The 25,742-nt window shown below is 43.6% G+C and overlaps 1 protein-coding gene across 4 annotated transcripts in view; it reads right to left on the reverse strand.

Moving 5' to 3' along the window:
* Positions 1 to 23,401: 23,401 nt before the first annotated feature.
* Positions 23,402 to 25,742, reverse strand: part of MEIS1 (Meis homeobox 1) — a 178,554-nt gene continuing 176,213 nt past the window's right edge. For 2 of the 4 annotated variants that reach the window (XM_032213339.1, XM_032213338.1), the window contains exon 12: positions 23,402 to 25,009. In XM_032213339.1, the coding sequence (XP_032069230.1) occupies positions 24,726 to 25,009 (284 nt within the window). In that variant the 3' untranslated portion in view covers positions 23,402 to 24,725. The remainder of the gene's footprint in view (positions 25,010 to 25,742) is intronic. The other 2 variants (XM_032213341.1, XM_032213340.1) reach the window with 1 other exon arrangement.

Here is a 25,742-nt window from a genome sequence, read left to right on the forward strand (position 1 = left end):
CTGTGTTATGTCCTCGGACTTACGACCAGCGTTTGTTTAGCACTGTGGAAGAATTTTCTATTGGTTACCACGCACCTGCCAGCCGGCAAGACAAAAGCCGCTAGCTGTTTGGATGCCCGTCTGAAAGCTACGGTATTAATAGATGTCAGAGGTATAAGAATACGCCACCAAAAATTCAGCCCACCGCGACATCTGTGGTGACAAGCAACTCAACAATAACATACAACAGATTACCTCAGGGCCCCGTCTGACAGCTCAGGTAAGAAAATGGGGCATGCAGACACCCTGAGCTGTTGCCCATTACCTACACTCATGGCTGACCCAGCTCCCTCATCACAGGTCCTCCTTGTGGATGACCTGGAATTGCCACTGTCCACGGCAGATATTGCCCAATGCTCAAAGACTGATAAGGTCTTTCTCCGAGTACCGAACTGAGTGCGCCGGGGATGGCCACCTGGAAACATAGCCCCTGAATTTCTTCCATTCTAACGGTGGCGCCTGGAGCTGTCTGAATTGCAAGGTTGTCTGTTGTGGGGTGCCAGGGTCGTGGTTCCCTCGGACCTCCGACATCAGATCCTCATTTGTCTCCATGAGGACCATCCAGGCATAGTGCGGATGAAGTTATTAGGCCGCAGCTATGTCTGGTGGCCTAACATGGATGGTGATATCGAGGACTAGGTTCAGCATTGCCATCGTTGTCAACAGATCCGTCCGACTCCACCAGCCGCCCCGGTACAGGAGTGGGAATCTCCCCAAGCCCCATGGTCCTGAATCCACGTTGATTTTGCGGGACCCTTTTTAGGAGAAACCTTATTAGTAGAGGTGGATGCGCTGTCTAAATGGGTCAAATTTTTCCCCATGCAATCCACCCCTTCTGAAGCCACTATCTAGGTACTTGCTAGGTTGTTCAGAACCCATGGCTTGCCGGACACATTAGTGTCTGACAATGGTCCACAATTTGTTTCCTCCTTGTTCCAAACTTATCTTGCCAGTCTGGGTATCCGGCATGTTATGGTGGCTCCATACCACCCTGCGGGGAATGGGCTGGCTGAAAGGGCCATCCGATCCGTTAAAAATGCATTAAGCTGATTGACCCAGGACAGCTGGGCAACTAAGATTGCCACCTACCTGCTTGCTCAACATACAACCCCATGCCAGGTCATGGGTAAAAGCCCCGCTGGAATATTAATGGGATGGGGGCTTCGGACCACTCTGGACCACCTTCACCCGTCCTATGCTACTAAGAGACCTCTTAATGAACCTAACTCACCTAGGAGTTTTTCTGTGGGGGGAGGGGTGTATGCGCAAAATTTCACGGGGGACCCTAAATGGCTATCGGTGGGTGACCCATTTAACCGGGCCCTGATCCTACAGGGTCCAGCTGGGAGATGGACGGTTGTGGCAGCGCCATGTGAATCACCTGCGCCGCTGAGTTCCTGAGGAGCTACAGAGTTTTCCAGCAATTTGTACTGTTCTGATCTACCAGATGCCATCTGCCAGCAAGGCACCCCACCACCTGTACAGCCAGGTACCGTGCTGCCCAATGCGATCTCGATGGACGACTTACCTGGAGGTACACCCCACACTCCAGGGGTGGGGGTTCCTGCTGTTGTAGAACCTCCTGCGTCATGACCAACACCATTGACAGAAGACACACCTTCTTTTCCAACCTCTCTGGAACTGAGGCGTTTTGGGTGGGTGCACCGTCACCCCGCTTATTTACAAGACTACGCGTCTGCAATCCAGGGGGAAGGAGTGTTATGTCCTCGGACTTACGACCAGTGTTTGTTTAGGACTGGGGAAGTATTTTCTATTGGTTACCGGGAGAAAAATTGTTAGCTGATTGGATGACTGTCAAACAGCTATGGTATAAATAGCTGTCAGACGGGTTCCTGAGGTAATCTGTTGTACGTTATCGTTGAGTTGCTTAGTTAATAAACAGTTAATTGTTCATCCATCACATCATCTTATTTGACTCCGGTTCAAGATTTACCACACTGTCTTTTGGGGGAGGTTTTTGATGGTCTCTGAGTTTGGTTGTTTTCTTGTGGTGGTTGAACCCCAGAGTTCAACTCAGTTCTATTTGTATGATCATTTTTCTCTCTACTTTTCTTCTGTTGAGGTCTGGCTATTGTGAGCTTGAGAATGGATATGTGTGCATGTATGGATTTGAAGAATATGTTTTAATAAAGAAATTGGAAGATGACTTGAGTACCCTCTTGGCTTGCTTAGAGGAACTCTGCAGTCTATGCTCAGACCTGCATAGAAGAGCCTACCTACTGAAATGTGTTTGAATATTAGTAGCTCGGGCTGGTAGTTAGGCTATTGATTTGAGCTCTGAGCTTGGCAATTTAGTTGCAAATGTTTAATCACCATTTGAGGAGACAACATCAGTGTTGGAGACAACTCAAAACACACTGATGATGTTGCCTTGAATGGTGATGAAATGTTTGCAACCAATTGCCAACCTCGAAGCTCAAATCAACAGAATGTACTTTCTAAGAAAGGAAATGAAAGGTTAAATGACAAAGCAGGCCATTTTGTTTGTGAGATGGAGAAGAAGAAGCCATGAGAATCCTTCTCCATTGCCAAACTCTCAAAAAATCCACTTGCACTTGTTCCCGTCATTCATCTGATAGGCACAGACTTCACTGGGATTCATTCGAGGAATGAAATGCTACCAGTTCGGGCCGGTTCACCTGAACCGGTAATAAAAAATGCTTTAAAAGGTTTTTAAAAAAGAGTTCCAACAATCAGCTGTGTGACAATCAGCTGTGCCACATGATTTTTTGGAGTATAAGATGCACATTTTTCCCCCAAAAAGAGGGTGAAAATCTGGATGCATCTTAGACTGAATACAGCATTTTGGGCCTCCAGAAACCTCACCCCCCGCGTATCCCATTTTTCTCAAAAATGGACACACAGAGGGTTTGGGAGGCCTGCAAAGTGCTCCTGGGAGGGCAAAAGGGAGCAAAAAATGGGCCGTGTTTTTTGCTTGTTTTTGCCAAACACCCCCCCCCCCCAGCTCCCAGGACCACTCTGCAAGCCTCCCAAAGCTTCTGCATGTAAAAATGGAGCATGTAGAAGGTTTGGGAGGCCTGCAGAGTGCAAAAACTTTTTTTTTAAAGTTACCTCTTCAAAAACTTGACATGTCTTATACTCCAGTGCGTCTTTTAGTGCAAAAAATATGGTATATTCACTGGAAAGCAGAAATCCTGCTTTCTAGTGAATCTAAATTGTGTAGTGCAGCTGTCCCCTCCCCCTGCCGTTCTACTTACCTTTGCAGACTTAGAAAAGGCTTTTTAGCATCTGCAGTGCGCATGAGCACGCAAAGCGAACCGGTAACAGACTTCAAGCATTTCACCCCTGATTCATTCCCCAGATAGCCTTCATATGCAGTTCAGAGCTCCAGTTAGACTCAGCCCTTTGAATGCAGTCTTTCAGTAAACCCTTTGTAACTCTGTCCTTGAAAATATAACCTAACTCAACAGTTGTCTGGGAAGCGGGATGGTGGTGTAGATGCCCTAACAGTTTATCTGTTACATGAATCACAAGCAGGAAAACTGGAAAGCTACTTTGGTATAGTATTAAAGCATTGGGGAAGAAGGAAGCAGACTTGGTCTTAAGTTGATCTTCAGTGATGGGAGCATACTATGTGACTTTGGACCAGTCACAACTTGTCTCTACAACTGATCCTACAGAATTATTATAGGGGAAGACTGGGAAGGGATTCCTATTATGTTGCTAAATCTAATGAGTAAGTTAAATAATTCCATTGGAACAGCCCTTTTCCAAATACTTTCTAATCTTGCTAAATGTGATAGGCTCCAGAGATCTGTCAAGGACCAAGCTCCAACTTGTTGCCATATTGTGGCACCTGCAAGTAGCTGTTTAGACATCCCAGAATTTTTGCCCATAATTTAAAAAGTATTGGTGTTGCTATGCTCTTTGCATACATTAAGTCAGTGTTTCTCAACCTTGGGGACTTTAAGTCCTGTGGACTTCAACTTCCAGAATCCCCCGCCAGCTGGTTGGGGAAATTTGGGAGTTCAAGTCCACAGGACTTAAAATCGTCACGGTTGAGAAACACTGACTTAAGTGATTCTATCAAACCTATAGGTGGATAGAATGGGTGACATGGCAGCTTATCTTATATTGACCCAGAACAAGGGAAGAAGTGGCTATCTCAAGGGAGAAACCAGTTGATCCATAGCCAGCAAAGCCATTCTTCATGTTGTGGCAGTGATTGGGGCAACCTAAAAACCTCCCATTCTTTTTTCCCCTTTGGACCAAATAGGAATATTTTGTAGTAGAACTTTCCCTACCATTACATGGAACAATGAGGGCTGCCTCAAAAGGGACCAGGTTATTTGACGAACACATCTCCCCAGTTGAATGCACAAAAGATTATGGAGAGTTCCCATACTTCTCCTCCTGTTGCAAGACTGAGATTTTATTTATGCACTAAATAACTGCCATTCAAATGATTGCGCGGAATGCGATTGTGCAAGCATCAAAAGCACCAACTGGAGCAGGCCCAAGACCATTGCTAATGCTGAGTGACATATCATCTCTATCTTGTGATACTTTGTCAACTTTTTGAAATTGTCTCTACAGTAAGTGCGTGCATGCTCACATGTATGAGGTCTTTAAGTAGTCTTCTTTGCTCCAGGGCAGCATAGGAGTCCTCCTCCTCCTCCTCCTCCTCGTCCTCCTCCTCCTCCTCCTCCTCCTCCTTCTTCTTCTTCTTCTTCTTCCATTTTGGTTTTAAAAATATTGTTCTTGGAACGTTGCCCTTCCTCTCTCTCTAGCTGGAGCAGAACTCTCTGTTTATTCCTATTGCTGTATGTTTCAGATGCTTTGGGATGCCAAGTGCTGGAATTCCCAACAACCAAAATTCCTTCAGCCTAGATGGATAGGATTTCTGGGAACTGGAATCCTCAAGTATCTGGAGATGCCAAGCTGGGCAAAGCTACATCAAATTAATATGCAGAAGTACCTCTTTTTCAACCATAATATGGTTTTTTTTTGGGGGGGGGGTCAGGGGAGGGAAGATGGATCCATACAATAGCTGCTACTCTCTATAATAATCAGAGTTGTGGTGCCCATGTGTCTAAAGAAAAAGTTTGAATTGTTTTCAGATGAAAAAAAATCAGAAATCCAAGAATGAGAATATTTTGTAGTAGAGTTTGCCACAGGAAAACTTAAATGGGAAAAAAAGTCTGCCTCCAAAGATACCAAGTTATTTGAGGAATTGCCTCTCCCCAATTACATCTTTTCTTCACCTTTTACTTCTTTTGTTGTTTCTTCAAATTAGTTTTAATTCCTGTGACTTCCTGCACTGCTCTGCAGTTTTTCCGGCAATATTTTTCGGAAGTAGTCTTGTCATTGCTTCTTTCTTCCTTGGGCTAAGAGAGTGTGACTGGCCCAAAGTCACTCAGCATGACTCATGGTCTCCTCAATTCTAGCCTGGTGCTTTGACCACTATCCCAAACTGGCTCTCTCAATTATGTCTATCCATCTGGCAGAAAAGTTCCAAATCCAAATTTCTTACAGGATGCCACCTAACAGGGCCCAGGAAGAGAACCTCTTCTGTCATGTCACCTTTCATTTGACTTTTCAAAAGGTCTTAAAGCTATGCTCCCTGCACATACACACTCTTACCCAGGCTTGGAGATCTGGAGGAGGATAGAGCCTATACAGTGATTATGGTGATTGGTGCACTTGTTTTTTATACCTCAGCTGTGATTTAAGTTTTTATATATTTATAGCAATACAGTATAGTTTTAATGTTTATATTACATTTGGATAGGAATTGTAAGCTTGATGATGTCATATATTTGAGATGGGTGGCTATGTAAATGGAAATAATAAATACTAATAAATGTATGGTATTATTATTATTATTATTATTATTATTATTATTATTGTACAATTGTATCACAGCGGCCAGTTGTTTCGCTGGATTTGGCATTGGTTACTAGTCGGGCCCCACCCAGGGGCCTAGGACGTCGTAACGTATTTTCGTAATATGCGTGCAGATCCAAGCAGTGCGGCTTTTTGCATTTGACTGATGGTGATTTTGTCAATTTTTAACTGTTTTAAATGTAATTCCAGTGCTTTTGGAATAGCACCCAGTGTGCCAATTACCACTGGAATTACCACTGCTGGTTTGTGCCATAGTCGTTGAATTTCGATTTTTAAGTCCTGGTATCTTGCGATTTTTTCATGTTCCTTCTCGGCGACCCTGCTATCACCTGGTATTGCGATGTCTATGATTGTGACCTTATTTTTCTCAACCAGTGTGATGTCTGGTGTATTATGCGCCAGTATTTTGTCAGTTTGTATACGGAAATCCCACAAGATCTTGACCATCTGATTTTCGGTGACTTTTTCAGGCTGATGTTCCCACCAGTTTGTTGCTGTTTTAATATTATAATTTTTGCACAAATTCCAATGGATCATTTGTGCTACTGAATTGTGCCGCAATTTATAATCAGTCTGCGTGATTTTTTTACAGCAGCTGAGTATGTGATCAACAGTTTCATCAGCTTCTTTGCAAAGTCTGCATTTGGCATCATCAGAGGATTTTTCGATTTTGGCCTTAATGGCATTTGTGCGGATAGCTTGTTCTTACGCAGCCAGGATTAGTGACTCTGTTTCTTTCTTTAATGTACCTGTTTTTAACCATAACCAAGTTTGTTCAGTGTCCACTTTATCTTTTATTTTTTCCAGAAATTGACCATGCAGTGCTTTGTTCTGCCAACTCTCCATTCTTGATTTTATCACATCTTTTCTGTATTCTTGTTTTGTCTGTTGGGCCTTCAGTAGATTTTTGTTCTTTACTTCGATTAATAGATGTTCTTGACTTTCTTTTAAATAATCAGCCAGTCCATGTTTTTCTTCTTCAACTGTTTGCTTCACTTGTAATAATCCTCTGCCACCTGATTTTCGGGGCAGGTATAGTCTATCAGTATCACCACGTGGATGTAAACTGTAGTGCATTGTCATTAGTTTCCTGGTTTTTCGGTCCAAAAGGTCCAAATCAGCTTGTGTCCAGTTAACTATGCCAGCTGTGTATCTTATAACTGGTATTGCCCAGGTATTTATGGCCTTGATTGTATTTCCACCATTCAATTTAGATTTTAAAATTTTCCTAACTCTGTTGGTGTACTCTCGCCTGACAATAGTTTTTACTTCTCCATGCTTGATGTTATCCAACTGCAGAATGCCTAAGTATTTGTAGGCTTCATTTTCTTTGCATTTAATTAGTTGGCCATTGGGCATTTCAATTCCCTCAGATGCAGTGATTTTGCCCCTTTTTATGGATACAGTGGCGCATTTTTCCATGCCAAACTGCATTGAAATATCGGTGCTGAATACTCGGACTGTATTTGTCAATGATTGGATTTCTATTTCTGACTTTCCATAGAGTTTCAAATCATCCATATATAGTAAATGCGAAATTTTTTCAGCTTTTTTGGCTGTTTGGTAGCCTAATTTCATTTTTTTTAAGATTACTGATAGTGGGATCATTGCGATGATGAAGAGAAGAGGTGAAAGTGAATCACCCTGGAAAATTCCTCGCTTGATATTAACCATTCCGTAGCTCTCGTTCCCTACTGCCAACTCAGTTCTCCATTGTTTCATTGCCTTTTCAGTAAAGGATGTAATATTTTTGCTAATGCCAGTTGTTTCTAAGCATTTTATGATCCAACTATGTGGCAGTGAGTCAAATGCCTTTTTGTAATCAATCCAGACCATATTCAAGTTCGTTTTTCTGTTCTTACAATTTTCTAATATCATTTTATCAATTAGAAGCTGATCTTTTGTGCCCCTGCTCCTTCTTTTGTTGCCTTTTTGCTCTACTGGCAAGATGTTGTTTGTTTCCAAATAATCCATCATGTTATCTGCAATAATGCCTGTGAGTAATTTGAAGGTTGTTGGCAAGCATGTTATTGGTCTATAGTTTTCAGGTGTTGTTCCTTTAGTTGGATCTTTCTGAATCAAGTATGTTTTTCCAGTTGTCAACCATTCATCAATTTGGCCCTTTTGTAAAATTTCATTCAGTTGCCTGGCCAATATTGCATGTAAACTTGTCAGATATTTGAGCCAGAAACCATGTAATTGGTCCTTTCCAGGTGATGTCCAATTCTTTATCTTTTTAACTCGATTTTTGATCATCTCAGTTGTTATTTCTAATACTTGCATTTGTTTGTTGCCAATGCTTTTCTCAAAGTCATGTATCCACTTTGCTTCCTTGTTGTAGTCCTTTGCATTTTCCCACAATTCTTTCCAGAATTCAACTGTGGCCTGCTTTTCTGGTTTTTCACTTTTGGTGTCACCATTCACATTAAGACTTTGATAAAAACACCGTTGGTCTGATCTAAATTGCTGATTTTGTTTATATTGGATTATTCGTGCCTCATATCTTTCAATTTTTCTAGCTGTTGCTGTTATCTGCTGTTTTACAATCTCTACAGCTTCATTGATGTTTCTTGTATCCAATCTATATCTTCTGATTAGCCGATCTATGATTTTGTTGTTTTTAAGCCGTTGCTCATGCATGTTCTTTAAGTTACTAGCATCTGCCCTTAATTTTTTGATTTTTTGTTCTAGACGGATTTTCCACTTTGGCTTTGATGCTTTTTCTGTTGTGTGACTAGGTACTTTAATTTTAATGCCTAGTTCATTAGTGACTATTACAGCTGCGCTGTACATTAACTGGTTTGTTTCCAAGATGGACCCCGGTTCAATTGTTGAAAACACTGCATTAACCATTTTCATGATAGGGGCCAAAATTTTCTTAGGCACAGTTTTTAGTGATGGTAAACGTTGCCTTTCCTCATTAAGCAGAAAATGCTCCATGATCTTATCCTTCAATTCTTTTTGTTTTTGAGTTAGTTCATCAGTTGGTTCAGTGATAACTGGTTCTAGTGGTGGTGATGTTATTTCTTCCCCGAGAGCTTCTTCTGGGAGTTCTACTATAGTGTCTTTAGTTGTGTCTTGAATATCAGTTATTTCCGCTTGTGATATTGTTTTTTGGGTTTTGCAATTTGCCTGAATTTCCTCATGTTCAACTTCACTAAACACTTTATTCCGTATAATAAATCGCCTTTGATCTGCTAGTCGTTGTTCACTAACATTTGAATCTGGATATTGTTGTTTCCATAATTCATACATTCGCTTTAAATATCCTCTTTTTTCTGGCTCTGAGTTGTAGTAACAGGCCATTATGGCACGGTTTTCATCTGCACTATATTTTTGTCGTTTTGTTGGCTGGTCCACTTGTAGCCCACTTGTCGACGGATGTCCAGGGACCCCAACATCCGCCGCGGCCCTTGTTAACCCGCGCGACGACCGATGCGGTATGGAATTCTTATTCGTTTTTTTCACCATATTGTATGGGTTGGCGGGGTTTTTTTTACGGGACCAGATGCCAACCTGATCCCAACCTTCCTCCTTTCTCATCCGGGCTTGGGACCGGCAACGGCGGAGTTGTTGTTGTTGTTGTTGTTGTTGTTGTTGTTGTTGTTATTATTATTATTATTATTATTATTATTATTATTATTATGCTGTTGTAAACCCTGCCAGAGTCACTTAGGTGAGGTGGTGGTGTACAAATTTAATAAATAAGTTGACATAGGCAAATCTGAGGATACCCCATTGTGAGGCAGCCTATTTTTTAAAATTAATTTATTAGTACGTTTTTATTGCTTTTGAAAGCTCCAGCTGAGTTGATTTAGCTCAATTTGTTGGGCAGATGCGACTTTAAATGTATGGGGGGGGAAATGAGCCAGGCTCTTATGTATATAGGCATGACTGTGGGTGTGAGTGTGCTTAATTGGAGTTTTGAAGGGCTTCTGTGACCTTTTAAGGATAAAATAGTGAACAACAAAAGCAAATAGTATTTTTATCCTTATTCCACTATCCACAGTGTAGGCATAACCCTGCCATCATTCTCTGGAAAAGGGTCTTGATTTTCTTCTATTTCATAAAAGACTGTGTACAGTGCAGTTCCCTCCTTATACATATAGTAATAATATATTATAAGCTTATATTAGGGACAAAAATATTAACTTCCTAGCCACAGGTGAAACATGATGTTTTTTTTTAAAAAAAAAAAATGGCAGGTTCAAATACAGTTAAACTATTCCTTGTCCTCATTAACAAATAAATCATGTTTATTTCATTGGAGCCTTTTTGTAAGTTAGTATGTTTAAAATCTCAGCCTAAAGCTACAATCCTGTACAGCCAGTTCTCTGTATAATTATACACCAGTGAGACTTATTTCCGAGTATTCTTTTGTAATTTTTTTTATAACAGCAATCACTCCTCGGGAGGAAAAAACTGGGGCTGATTTTTTTTTTAATCAACAATTCTGTTTTAATATCTTCAGAAAATTATATCCTATATTATGAGGAAAGAATCGGAACCAGGAAGGCAATCTTGAAAGGGGAGGGAGAGAAAACGCGCGCGCGCGCACACACACACACACACACACACACACAGAGACAAGGAATAATGCAGTCTGTTGTAATTATGAGCCAAATAGGAATTTTCACAATCAGAAAATGCATGTGAAATTATTCCAACAGAGAATAAGGAACGAGCGAATACTGTTAATGAAATCGTAGGTTTCCTCCCAATCCCCGTAAAATCCCCTAGGCGGTCATTTTAAAGAATTTGGAAGAAAGTCCCATTTATTTCAACGAATCTTCCCAATAGGGAAGATTTTGCCGGGGCAAAATGATCGGGGCGCCGGAGCTGTTGGGAAGGAAAGGTTTTTTTTTTTTTAAAGAAAGTTCCCAAGCTTACATATGGCATTTTTTTTGCAGCCTATTATGTGACTATTTTCTCTTCAACATTAATTATGCGCAATTACCTTCCCCTGCCGCGCGCCCCTCCCCGTCCTTTTTTTCAACCTGCCCTTTCATAAGGCAGCCGAGGTCACAAGTCGGTTTGTGGGTCCAAATCGTCTTAACTTCAAGCGGGCTGTGATTTGCGTGTTGGGGGACCAACGTTTGAGTTTTCAGCAGCCTACTTAATCACCACGAGCCACGACGCGGTCCCTGTCCAAGAAACAGACCCCAGCCCCAAAAGGGACCGAGGAGGAGACTCTTCTCGGCTTGACTTGGCTGCTTCCCCCTAATGTAGCCTAATTACTTATAAACTCTGGAAACAATTTGCTTGCCGTCCTTTGAAGTGAAACAGACAAGTTGGCCACGCTAAGGGCTGCAGAATGGCTCTCTAATTGTTTTCTTTATACGGGACAACGATAGGGAATATGGGTTGAGAAAAGAAATTAGAAACTAGCCCAAGCGCATTTAAGTACATGGTCATGAAAGAGGTCGGGCGAGGAATATCGGGTACAGGTGGGCGACTGTGTTAACAATTCAGGCTTGTGGAAATAAAATAATGCTCCCCCCCACATCCCTCCCCTCAGACAGCAGATCTGATCGGGAGGTGAAAGAAAGAAGAGGGACCTGAACGTCCAGGATGGAGGGCGCAGGTACCAAATTCTAGGTGGGTCGGTGTAATACAAGAAAAAACGAGGGGAATTCAGCCTGCGCCGTTGCTGCTGCCATCCCCAGATGCCCGTGAAGACTAGCCCAGGGTTTAGATTGCCTCCAACAGGCAAACAGGCAGGCGTTGAGTCCCCAGCGGCAGTCAAGAACGGCTTCATCACTGGGGGATTTGAAGAAGAGGCTGGACAGCCATTTGTCTGAAATGGTATAGGTTCTCCTGCTTGGGCAGAGGGTTGGACTAGAAGACCACCTTTCCAGCTCTATTCTGAATTGGGGGGGGGGGGTGGCCTCCCTCATTGACCCTGGCAAGCCAGTGCCAAGTTCCCCCTCTATGCTTACAAGTGGCGAGGGTGAGAAAGGATCTCCAGTTGGGCTGGACCCTCTTCTCTCATCTTTTCTTTCTAACTAGCGCAGAACCAGGTCCTCCCTTGGCTGATTTTGGAGAGGCGGCGGGAAAACATGCGCGTGTTTAGCAGAGAATATCCTAACACCTCTTTGGAGATCCGAGAATTTATTTCTCCCCTGGCTAGAGAAGCGCAAGGGTGAGCTCCCAGCGCGGAGCCCCAAGTGCATTTACCGGAAGCGACGTCCATTGAAATCAGCGGAACTTACTTCCAATAATCGCGGGGCCTCCCGGGCAGTGGATGCCCTCAACGCCAGTGGGCGAGGCCTGAGCACGCCTCGTGCGTCACTCTCCCGCGCTTAATATAACTTCGCGTCCCGTCTCCGGCAGGGTGCTTAACCTCCACTGAATGCTGTGGCTGAGCCCGACTGCCGTCATCTCTGATATTAGGCAGGATTCCCCATCGCTCCTTTTAATATGCGACCCTCGAAGGAGTGAAACCTCGTCCCCCCCCTCCAAAGGCACCCCCTTCCCTTGCTTCCCGCGGGGATCCCACGGGCTGGCGCCCGTTTCAAGCCGGTGTCTTCGCCACCCATCTGCGCTGGCCCGATACTCTTTTAAGAGGCAACAAGCGGAGAGAGAGATGCGGGCTCAGCAGTAGCAGGAGTCTCTCGCCTTCTCAATGGCTATTTGCGCCTCTGCGCTCCGCTGGGCTCAGCGCTACGCCGCCTGTCCCTTGTTTATTTGGATGTCATCTTCCTAACGTGGCAGAAACGAAGTGCGCTCTCAATCTGCGGCTGGCGGGAGGCCACTTTCGCCTTTCGCTCGGGGGTGCGCGCCAATAATGAGCCAGGCAGCGACCGGCTTAAGGCGAGAGCCTTTCCCTTGTCTTTGTGGTCGTCATCTCTCCTTTAGAGCCTTGGCCGTTCAATAAATCTGGCGCTTACTACCCCAAATAAAACTACAGAGGACAGAAAACCCCGGTGTTATTTTCTTTCTCGTCTGCCCGCTCTGCGTTTCAGTTTCTTCCCACCCGTCCCGGCCCCCGCCGTCTCCACGGAATGTATTTCCAACTCTTAAAACACTTGGCTGTATTTTCTACCTGGGATCCCACAATCGGTTTCTTATCCCATGAATTATCCCCACGCAGTGATCTGTATTGGCAGTTGTGTCTCCCAAGGCTAAACTTGTCCCGTCCGGTCACACCAATTTGCTGGAGCGAGGCTCCTGCGCTATATAGTTTCCTTATTACGGATTTCAAAACGCTGGTCCTTGGTACATTTTTGCTGTCGGTGGCTAAGGTTCAAGTCTTTGCTGTTAAGGGAGTGGGGAGTAATTTAGTGGTTGTCTGGCGCCCGACTTTACAAAAGATCGTTTCTTAAGACTCTTGGGAACGAGTCCCAGCGAGCCTTCCAAGCGAAGGGGGTGCGGCATTGGCAGGACAACGGCCAAGAGCGCCCCTTCGCCTCCTTCTCCCCCACAACTTCACCCACTCAGAAGAACACAGCCGCGCGGAGGGAACAAGGCAGCGCCGGTTTTAGCTGCAAATAAAATTGCCTTCGAATTCTCTGGTCCGGTTTGCAAGCGAGAGAGGTTTCATTAAACGGGAAGTTGCAGACTGGTGGACTGGTCACCTCTCCGCTTGGGAGCCAGGTCTGTGTGAACGAGCACCTCGATAAGAGAGGTGAGTCAGGAAACGAGCCATTTCGCTGAGACAATGATGTGGATTTGCTTCCTTCCTATAAAAAAAACAAAAACAAAAAACAAGAGCAATTTATCAAATCTGCCTGTCACTGCTCCCCCCTGCCCGCTTTTCATATGGATTTCCCTTCACTCGGCAGTTAGCATGTGAGGCCCCACAACCACCACCGGTTCAGCGATAAATTTGTGTATGTGTGTGCGTGCGTGCATATACATACATACATACATACATACATACATACATACATACATACATACATACATACATACATACAACACATTTCAAAAACCAAAGTTGCCCCACCCACCCATGCCAGACACGTTTAATCATTGTTTAGGATAGAAGTGGGAGGTAGAGAGACCCAAAGGGTCACCACTGCCCAGATTTCAGAAACTGGATTTGGCCCCACCGAATAACTGGACCTTGGGAGCTACTCGAAAAGGTATTGGACAAATTACTCCAAGAAATTAAACAAGGAAGAAACACGGTTGTGGGTGTTTCTTTTGTCTTTCGTTGTTTGTCTGGCAACAGGAGACTGTCCGACTTCTTCTCAACACACTTTAGACTGACTTATGCGACCGAGAGTATTTCTAGTGACTCTGGAACTTTTCATATTAAAGCTGTAAAAAAAAAAAAGCAGGAAGGAAGGAAGGAAGGAAAGGAAGAAATTAAATTTCTTAATAACATTTATTCTCAAACTCAGTTGCTTTTTCATTTGATAAAAAAAAAACATCAGAACTAATTGTTTTAAATATTTTTTTTAAAAAATCAGAAAAGCAGCTACCTACAACCATGCTGGGGGTCGATGACTATAAAAATAAGTATTTGGGAGGAAAAGGAACAGCGTTTCTCTGACGTCTAGAAAGGACATAATTTATTTGTCCTGTTTGCATTACCATTGTTGGAAAAGGCTTCGTAAACAACGAAAGGGGGAGGGGGAGGAAAAGCCATCTTGCAGGTCATTTTGCTCCTCCCCCCATCTGTAATCAATCACTGCCCCCCCCAAAAGCAAAAATACTGTAAATATTCCCTAGATTAAAATGCAAATAAAAGGTAGAATATGAAGCATTAACATGACAATTAAATATTTAATAACTGTAAATCAGGAGGGGTTTTGTTCTTGATGCAGCTGTTGTTTATACGGTTTTTTTAATGTTAATGTAAGATATGTTCTATAAATAATTTCTAAGATGAGAGTGATTTTTCATTATTTTAACCAAGATTTCCTGGTATGAAATATTATTCCTCCTCTCTTTTAAAATTATTTTGAATAAACGGCTCATTTTGATTAATTTATTGTGGGTAGGGAGAAGTAAGAGGAAGTCTTCCGAAAATGTAATTCAAACATAGCGTAACATTCGCATGGCGATCCATATCAAGCGGTTCTTTCGAAATAAGCCAAAAGGGTTTCTGTTTATATAGCTGCAGTAGTGATGGAAAGGCGGCTGGAGGTGGGAGAACGATTAGATTTATAAAAATAGGAGAATCTCAAGAAAGTGACTTTTACTTTCAGACTGAAATAAGAACTAAAGGAAGGTGCAGCCTCAAAGCTGTGACAAAGACCTTCTAAACCAAGCAGCTTCGCCTGGCGGGTACCTGTTCTTCCAAAATGCTTTTTATTCTTTGTTCTCCCTCCAAAAAAATAAAAAAGGAAAAAGGAAAGCTAGGTGTTCTTTATGTACTGCTGCTGGCAATTTGGAAAATTTTCACTGCTAGCCTAAATCAAGGACATTGGAGTGCAGAGGATTCCCCCAATCTACTCAGCTAAAATTGGTGCCTGTGTTAACATGGTTAGCTCCCCTCACCATTCAGAGAGAATGGGTGCAATTCTGTGTTTATGCTAGCAATTCCATCGACTCTGAAGTCTAAAAACACCCCCCCTCTTTTTGGTGCGGGGGCGTGTCGGGGGTTGGATTGAAAGGAGAGGCGCGTTCTTATTTCTTATTGGGATATTGGAGCATCTTTCTGCCTTCAATTAAATCTCCCTTCTCAGGCAATAAGTGCTCCCAATAAGTCTTGTGCCTTAATTCTAAGGGAATTTGCCCGGACTCAGGTATCACAGAAGTGAAGTTGGCATTTCGCAAACAGGCCTGGGGACACCAGATTAAATGGAGGTGTACTTGGGTGGTGCCTAGGCAAAGCGGCTACGATCAACTGTATGGACAGGGTGAAATTTAAAGCTAGACCAAGGTGGGAATGGGAGTTAAGTGCATTACTGTGATCAGAGGCATTTTTTTTCTAAAGAAAGATATGCAATTTTATTTCGCAATCAAGTAATTTCTCTTTTTTAAAAAAAAATGAAATGTGTTGTCTGTTTGGCATTGTTTTTACTTATCCGTCACATCCAAAAACCGGGGCGATGGGGAGGGGAAGGATGATTAAGAGAAAGGTTATCGAATGCAGAAAAGAGTTCCCAATTTCCAAAACCTGGGCTCTGAACGCGACAGGATCTTTTGGATATTCCTTCATTGCCCAGGCTGAACAAACAAACTTGGCACCGTTGAGAGATCGCTGCACGATCCCGAGAGGACAATTTAAAGAGGGGAGCGGGAATGACTGATTGCAATCAGGATCTTTTCGGTTCCCTTGAAATCAACAGGATCCGCGATCAAATCAAAGGGTTTACAAGTACATTTTCGGCTCCGCAAAAACACATTATCACATCAACGGCTCCCCTTTCTATTCCCACTCCTTGCAACCTCCTGGCTTTATTTCTTTGCGGAATGTCCTAATCTCACGCCGAGCCAATAAGGCATTCTGTTTAGTTAGCCAGGATTTCCCCCCCACCCGCTTGCCAACTGGTAACGGGACCATTTCATGAGGATGAGCTGGGAAGGGTTGGTCCCAGTTTCCAGTTTCAGAAGGCAGATTGCTTTACTCTTTCTACCCAGGTAAGGGGACGAAACAATGAATCGTCAGCTACCTGGAGGGAAATAGACAGAGAAGCTGGGAGGCGATCCGCCTTAAATTTGCAATCCACATTCATTAAGCGGAAAATACTAGTGGCAGAAAAGCGGGGTCTCACTATAAGAGCTAGGAAAAAAGGCCGGTGCTGAAGATAGTTCCCAGATAGTGTGTATGCCAATTACTCTTTGGTGCTCCCTTCATCAAGAGAGGGGAGAAAGGGGGTTGTTGCAAGGAACGGGGAATATTAAAGAGAGAAAGAAAAGGGGGGGGGATGTGCTTATTCACTACTTTCCTCTGCCCACTTGTGACAGCGGAGCACACTTCTCACCAGGCAGGAGTATTCCTTCCTTCCTTAAAATGCAAGGCAGGGAACGGTTCTGAATTTCAGCAAAAAGTTTGCCTAAACGTCGGGAAAAGAAAGCGAAGAAAATGACGGTTTTCCTGTACAATCAGTTACCGCACACAAGAATACCCTCACTCACTCACCCAACCAACCAACCCCCAGTTCAGAACAGCTCTTCTGCTTCTGTGGGGTTTGTGTGTGTGTGTGTGTGTGTATACACAAACAGTACTTGTGTATATCCTGACCCCACAATGCACAGTTCAGTTTCATTGATCATCTCTCTCCCCACCACCTCACCCCTCCCCTTATGAGATAATGCAATTACAAACATCAATAAGGAGCTGCAAGGGGAATCATTATGCGGTGACAGTGATAAATGACAGTGCAGAAATAGCATGCTTTTTTCGAACAATCCAGGCGCTCAGGGGCTTTGGGGGGCTGAACACAGTCACCAAGGAAACAGATGACATCCAAAATGGCACCAAAGGAAAAAAAATGAGCAGTCTTTTCGTCTCCCCTCTCCTTTTCCCTCCCCTTTTTTTTCCAAAGAGTTAGTTTTGGCTTTAGAAACAGCTGCCACACAGGCATTTAGATTTCACACATTAAAGCCCTGGAAGATTTTCTCCGTCCACCACATAAAATACAAAGCTGCTGACTGCTTAGGAGTTTATTAACTACTTTGCAGGAAGATACTTCGCAAAGCCTTTCAAAGCAGACTTCCCGCTATCCGCCTTTTGGGGCAAATATTCTGTGCGGCTAGAGGGTTCGGTTCTCTCTTTCACCTTCGTCGCCCCATTTTCTCTGTTCTCCCGCTCCCCGCCGCCTTTTACACATAGGCACATTTACAAGGAAAAAGTACCCTTCACCTCCTTGTAATAGTTGTGTGTTTTTATAAGCAAAAAAAAAAAAAAATGTGTGAAATCTTCCAGATACTGACTGGAATCCCAGCAAAGTCACACGTAGAAAAGGAGAAAACGCAGGTATATCACACGGGCTAATTCCAGGAGGGGGGGGGGGGAAGCAAGTTTCCCAAAAGGTTCAGATACAATCCTTCACACGAATCTCCTCGAAAGGGGAGAGTGAGTGATAATCGTACCCATTTTCTTGTCCTTGGAAGCCCTCTGATATTATTTTTATTGGGGCTTTAAAGCAATTCAGAGAAATCCCCTTTACTGGAAAACTTTCTGTTCCCATCAAGGTGCTTGAGCCGGAAAGGAAAGTCTCGAAACTGCCCGAATGAATAGCCGTTTATTTTATGTACTACTGAAGGGGGAAGAGAAAAGCAAATATTCATTTAGTCGAACCAGAATTCGAACAAAATCTAAGCCTGTCCTAGGTTCATTTACCTTTGTTAGACTCGGGTGAATCCGCGCGTATATTGCCCGCATTTTGAGTTTGGGCTCAAAGAGAGAGGTGATGTAATCAGCCGAGAACGGCTTCATTCTGTTAACTTTACGAGGGGACATCCATACCCTTATAAAATCAGGCACCGCAGTAGCACCTGAGAAATACAAAATCTACCTAAGGAAAGGTGAAATTTTGCGAATATGGGCGCGACGGATTATTAAACAATTATTTATCCATCTACCACCTCGCATTTGGAGGAAAGAAGGGAAAATCTCAACACCTCCTCCCAAATGCACACGGCATTTTCCTACATTCCTCTCGGGGGTCTCCACTGTCTGGAGATGGAGGGGCAACAGCCCACCGCCCACGTCTTAGATTTGGGACCGGGCAGCAAGGAAGAGAGCACTCGCTTTAGCTTTGTTTTCCGGGACACTTCAGTGACTTTCGCCGGAGGCTGACACTTGGCTGGAAAAGCTCCAGCCAGCTCCCCGCGCGCGTTTTAAGGGGGGGGGGGATTCTTCGAAGCCCACGCACATTCACACGTCCTCGCGGTTGCGCGACTTTCGGGAGGCAAGCGGCGAGGCGATCAAACGTGAGGCGACAACTCTTGAATCGTCCACATCGACCCTGCTTTTTACCTGGCAGAGCCGAAAATTATTTGTTCAGGCTCCGCGTCCCCCTCTCTTACCACAGCCACACACGGAGGCACCGCGCGGAAACCTGCACAAGTGGAAGCCTCCCGCCACAGCGAACGGGATTCTGGCTTTCGCTTCCTCTGGTCCCCCGAACTGCCCTCAGGGAGGGTTGAGAGTAGACGGCGAGGGAAAAGTCCAAGGCCAGGAGGGCCCGGACGGCAGGATTGGACTCCGGAGTGAGAAGCGGAGGCCACGGAGACTCTGGGGGGAAAAGAGGGGGACTCGCTCTCCCCGCGCTTGCGCTTTGTCCGGGGAGGCTGCGGGCGGAGTGGGTGGCAGGATAGACACAGACCTAGGTTGTGGCGGGGTGGTTAGGAGGGATGGTGGGGGGCTCTCCACAGCCCGACGGTCGTTTTTCGTAATAGGCACGAATTGCAGACGACCTGCTCAAACAGTACGGAGAGGTCTCCCTTTTTCCTGTCAGGCCCTTTTCCTTCACTCTCTTTTTCGTGATTCGGGGGCCAGAGCGAAAGGAGTTTCGCGGGGACCTATTTTTAACACTTCGTCCGGGTTTCTTGTTTTTGGGGGGTACGCAGAGTCAAACCAGAGAGTAAAAACAGAGACCACACTGGAGCCGAGATGAGCCCCAATTCACTTCGGACCGACCACGGCTTTGCCTTTCGGGCGATTTTTTTTCTCTTCAGACGCCTGGCGACCAGAGTTGCGTCTCAGGAAAGAGAACTGGGGGCGCCTTTGCCCGACTCCCGAGAGCTCCGTCTCTTATACCTGAGAAGAGAGCCCGGTCAGGGACAGGGACTAGCCAGTTCACCTTCCGTGGCTAGGGGCCCTCCCGCTCCTCCCCTTAACAAACCCCTAAGGGGGATTTGGCTTTGTAACGAGCAGGGCACGGCGGGGCGTATACGACGCGGCCAGCCTCCCTTTCCTCAGGGGGAAGAGATGGCGGCAACTGCAGTAGTGCCAGGCTCGACCTATCCCCAGATGGCTTTGTCGCGGAGGCACGCACGCGCGCGCGCAGGCAGGCAGGCCACGCACGTACGCACGCACGCTGGCGCTTCTCTATACCCAGCACGGCGGGGGTCGGGGGGGGGGTGTCAGGACGAGGGACTGGTTTTAAGTGCTGATCTCTGTGTTGAAGAGGAGCGGCCGGCCACTGTTACTGTAGGCCGGACCTACAATTTAAGTAATATACTTTGTTGATTCAAATCAACCGCCCTCACCCCAATCTTGGAACACGTGCTTGAAACGTTGTAAGAAAGCACCGTTAAACTTGGGGAGGAACGTCCAAACACGGCCGCAAGAGTCTCAAAGTGGCCATCCCACCTTTTTTTTTCCCCAAGCAGCCCCTTCCCTCCCCTACAACGCGCACCGACCAGGCGGACGGTTCACTTCATTTCTTTCGACACCGGTTCATATTAATATACGGCAGCCGCGAAAAGCAACGACTGAAAAAAATCAGCCCAGGAGCCCCACCGCGCATGCGGCCTCGTCCGACAATCTCGCAGGGAAGGGAAAGCGGGGGAAGGAGGGAGGGAGGCAGGGGGTTGTTTCCCTTCCGCAAAGCAAAACAGAAAACTTTGTACGGTGTATTTTTTTTCCCGGGAGGGTGAGGAGAGGGAAATAGTTCCGCGCTTGGTCGAGCAGGAATGGAAACAGCCCAAGGATCGACGGAGCAGCGAAGCACCCACGCCAAGTTTTCCTCGGTCGACGACTTAAAACGATTTCCATGCGCAACCGCAAGCCAATCCCTCGCAAGAATGCCCACCCCAAATTTTATTACCCTCAGCTAGAGCGGAGTCTCTTTATTTCAGACCGGAGGTTTGGAAGGACGGAGGTAGAGGAATATTGGGAAAAGGAAGGCGAGGGAATCGTTTTTCCAAATCCCCAAAAGATGGCAGTCGAAGCTGGCGTTCCATCTCCTTTGGCTCTGAGGCGAGAGGCAAAGAAAAGGAAGGAAGGAACGGGAGGAGGAAGGTGGAAGACAACTGATCTGTTTTCAAATAAATCCCTCCAGAGATTTTTCAGGGCAAACAAACCCTACTCTTTGGGCTGCAAACAAGAGATGCATTTCAACTCAATCGCTTCCTGGGCCCCCGTCCCACCGCTCGAGTGCCGCAAATGGGCCAAAGAGGCGCGAGTCAGAATTTTTTATCAAGCGATGCCCTCGCTCGCTCCAGCCCGCGTCCACATCCCGATATGGACCTACATTAATCTCGATCACTTGGCGATGGACGGATCCAACTCAAAACTTTTGATTCCCAGTTTGGGGAGTGGGGGGGAAGCGAGCGAGGGGGAGCCGGCGGCAAAGTAGAACCAGACAGAGAAAGAGTAACAGGCGGCGCTTTCTTTTTTTTCCATATAGGGTAACTGAGTGTCCAAAGAGAGAATAATCTCCTGTTATTTATTTTCCCCTTTTACTTCCAACAAATCTAAGAGGATGAATTGCGGTCTGGTTGCCAAAAAAAAAAAAAAAAAAAAGAGGGGGGGTGATAAAGAGGGGAGGGAAGAAAAACCAACTTCTCTCCCTTCCCCCAGCCATCTCTTCTGTCGCTGCTGCCTTCGCTTTGAATGTGGGTAACTAGGAAACAGCCAGCAGCCTGAGAAGGCGGAATTTCCAACGTATAAAATGTTCTTAACGGAGCCATTGAGAGTGTGCAATAAGGCGTGAGGGGGAACTAATCTCTCCATTTAAATGTTTGTGGCAATTTTATCTAAATGAATTTTAATGCTAAACGAGGGATAATTCCCTATTTGTAACCCGTTTACTTCTCTTTCCTTTGCCTGTAAAAAGCCGTCTAACATGTGACGAACAATAATAAAACAAAAAAATATTATTTGAGAGTATTATTCATTAATGCGCTATAATTGCAGCTGATTAAGAATAACCCCCAAATGTGACTGCCTTGGTTATATTTTTCGAATAAAAAATAACAGTGAAAGGGGGGGGGGAATCTTAAACGGGAAAAAAATCCCTCCAAAGCTTTAATAGCACATACATTTTTTGCTCCATGCCTGAAACTAAAACATTGGCAAGGCTATCAAGACCTAACTTTGGCAGCAAATGTATTCCTATTTTTTCTTGGTACTGCAGGGATAAGAAAGATATACCGGTACGTCCCCAGCCTTCTCTAAAGTTGGAGGAAGAAGGACTTAAACATTTGATGTTCTTAAATCACTGATTGGTTGGCAGTTTCCTAGACAGCCACGCCCCTCCCTCCATTAATGCAAATGACTCGATTTTGTTGGAATATATCCGAATCACTAATCTGTACGAGCTAAGTGGCTGTTTCAACATCAGTGCAACTTAAGGCATTGTGATTCTCAGCTTCAATACATACATCAGATAACAACCCCCCCCTCCCCAATAAAGAAAGTAAGCAAATAGTAATTAATTACTAGCAAAGTAAGTCACACTCTGAAAACTGCATGACTTCCAATAAGAGAGACAGAGAACACAGAAAATAAAATGACTCAATTTTTTATGGTTATACAATAAAGCTTCAAGTCAGGCTCTGAGCAGAAAGAAACTGCTTTATATAGGAATGGTTAGTTATTTGTTGGGCTTAGTCGCAGGACTTGTGTCCAATGCTAGGTTCAAATTCTGGACAGTGGGGAGTATGTATCTCCTACATGCAGATTGTGCTGCCTTATCCACTGGCTTTTCTTTAAACATTTGAGATGTTAGCTGGATAGAGTGGAAATGCTCTCCTAAGTGCTTCAAGCAGTAGATAAACCAATCTATCAAACTTTGCCTAGTAGTCACCAAACAACTGGTCTCCCTTTTAAATCTAAACACGGAATTGTTACACGGCGGTTTTATGGGGTGACATCTGTGTGAATGGCAGACATCATAGTTCTCACCACTGAGGTCTTTTGTTCCTATCAAGCAGTTTACCATTAAATCTTTTTTTAAAATAGCAGGGTTTTTTTTATTAGTTTGCCTTAGTGAAAATTCTTCTTTTTTCCCATGCCCTTAGAAACTTTCTATAGCTGTAATATTATTTAGAAGAAAATTATAAGGTATTGTAAACCTAAGCATGTTATTTGGTTCTAGTTAACTAGTTGGCTGCTGAGCAGAATATAAAACTATGCTGGAAATTTGGTCAGTATTTCTATCTACAGCAACCAGATTCGTTTTTGAACATTTTTAAATGTTAAATGCAGATTTTTAAAGTGTAACATCTTTTACTACAGTATATGCACAAATTCAGGTATAATGACTGGCTTTTTTTGTAATTAATATTTTGAGGAGTAAAATTTAATTTACGGTATATCCTAGAATAATTTAATTCAAATAACAAATATATTACATAACAGCAATCATTAATCTGGTGCAATTGGTTTTTTTAAAAAATTTGGAATTGCTAGCATCTAATAATAAAGATTTGGAAATCATTTGAAAATAAATAGGACTAGGAAAGTTCACCATAAAAATATTTTACTTTATAATATATTACTCAAGCTGCCTAGTGCTAAAATTATTTTGAGAGAGTGAGACTGGAATAGTTGCTAGCAAATTGCTACAATTTTAGAGGGCTTGGGCAGAAAAAATAAAATTTTCAAGCAGTTGAGCCAGCGTGACAAAAATAATTTGCTTTTATTTTAGATTCAGTTTCATTACTGCACTTGAACTACTACAGCTGGGCTTTGAGTTATTGTACAATCCAAACAGTTTCAGTCAGAAACTCTAAGACTTAATGTGCAATGATTATTAATAATAATTGGCTCCTTGGTTTCTTGATAGAAAAAAAGGCTATCAACAAGCATTTGTTTAACCACAACAAAAGTATAATTAGCTTATCCCACTTAGTAAATCTGTATGCATGCCAACTCATACCAAACTGCTACTTTTACAAAAAGAAAGAAAGAAAGGAAAGGAAAGAAGAAAGAAAGAAAAGAGGGGGGGGAAAGCAATAATACAGTTCATTTTTCCAGTCCTTTTTGCACAAAATTTATTTACAATGTATACATATATGCTCCATGATGGGACTATGGAAAAATGCACGACTGATGCTTTGCCGAAAAAAAATAAAGTCAACATAGTAAAAATAACTCTTCAGTTCATGGTTTGAGAGGCATAAAACAGGAAGTGATGTAGGTGGTTGTAGGCTGCTGCTGCTGCTGCTTCATGGGGATAATGATGCTCTGATGTGACAATTAAGGTCAAACACACTTTTCTCTTGGTTTCCATGCCTCCTCCTACCAGTCTCCTTAAGACATTGCCTGCAACAGCTGATTAATCATTGTTGAGGACTGCAGTTTTTCCCATCCTTCCCGATTTACATCTGTTCAGGCCAATTCAAATATGGTGAGTAAATGAATTAGACATGCAAATTCACGCCCCAGGCAGGGAGGGGAGAAGAGAGGGAGAGAGAGGGAGAGAGAAATAGAAAGAGAGATAGGAAAAAAAAAACAGAAATACAGAGTGCATGGCTGAAATCCTAGGATAGAAGAAATGTTCTTCTGCCTGACATAGATATTTTAATGCTCTAAAACTCCTGCAAATAAATCTTTTTTGTCATTTGCAGGATAACTGTAAGGCTTTTTTTTAAAATGTAAGGAGGCTTCTGCAGGAAGTGAAGAGTTATGGAAACAACACACATAGTGTGGAAAAAAATTCACATTTTTTTTCTTAAAAAATCTATAAGAAAGAACGTAATATGGATAACAGAATAATAGCATTTTACAATATTCGACTCTGTTGCCTTATATAGTTATTTTTCTTGTCCCCAGAAGTTGACTTCAGTTGGTGTGTTTTTCCTGCTTTTCAGGGTCCCTATAAAGACAATCTGATTGTTCCTTGGTCCAAATTAGATGCCAAGAATGGAACTCCATTAAGTCATGGTAGAATGACAATATTTCAAATTTGCCGTTCATGAAAATAAAAGTATATTCCTTTAAGTTACTGAGCATGAATGTCCATCACTTGTCCACTCATTGCTGGATCTCCTGTATTGAGCATGGTGGGGCTAGTCGCTGACATCGGCATTCCAGAGTGGGGTGGTCCACCATGCATCATCATTGCTGGGTGGTGGGGGTGTCCCGGAAGGTAAGGATGCATGGGGGGGCCGTGACGCAACTGTGCTGGATGGGGGGGCATCTGGGGTGGTGTATAACTTGGCTGTCCCATTGTCATGCCCATTGGACCACCCCTAGACACATAATCCCCTGGCATACTTTGCAGTCCTGGGGGAAAGAAAAAAAGAAACTTGTGAATATCAGCTTGGATGGGTTGAAATACAGCAATCCTGTTTACAGGTTGTCCTTGTTTAGCAACTGCCTTTTTTAGCCACTGTTATGGTGGTGATGAAAAAGTAATTTTATCACCGAGCTTCACAATTATGACTTTCACAGGTCTGTGAAGCAAAGGAAAGTAGGTTGTAAGCACAGTCGCAATTTCATCTTGTGATTGCTTCATTTAACAACCGAGTTGTCGGTCCCAACTGTGGTTGCTAAACAAGGACTGTTTCTAATCTGGCAAAGACCTTTTTAATACTGAAACTATGCTTAGAGAATTGAACCATTGGAAAAACAACCCAGTTACACAGATACTAAAACAAACATTTGTGTATAGTACAAAAGAGGATTACTATTATGTTTAGAAGGTAATCTTTTACAGAAGGTCATCTTTTGCAGTATAACCTAAGCTTAATATATAAGAACTCTGTGAACTATATACTATGAAACATTTTCAATAAAAGAAGCTTCTTGTCTGTCTTTTAATAGTTTGTCAGATGCACGCATGTGTCCCAAGAAATTAATCCACATACCTATAGTTGATATGGACAGAAAATGTTTGACATCAGTTCCTGAATACAATTCCTTTATTTTCTCTGATTTTTAGAAACAATCTCTTTTGGATAAAATATAATGAAATAGGGTTGTTTGCAAGAAATAATATGGTGTTCTGAGAAGGATA

Source organism: Thamnophis elegans, chromosome 3 (assembly GCF_009769535.1).
Source record: "Thamnophis elegans isolate rThaEle1 chromosome 3, rThaEle1.pri, whole genome shotgun sequence".
Classification (NCBI taxonomy): domain Eukaryota; kingdom Metazoa; phylum Chordata; class Lepidosauria; order Squamata; family Colubridae; genus Thamnophis; species Thamnophis elegans.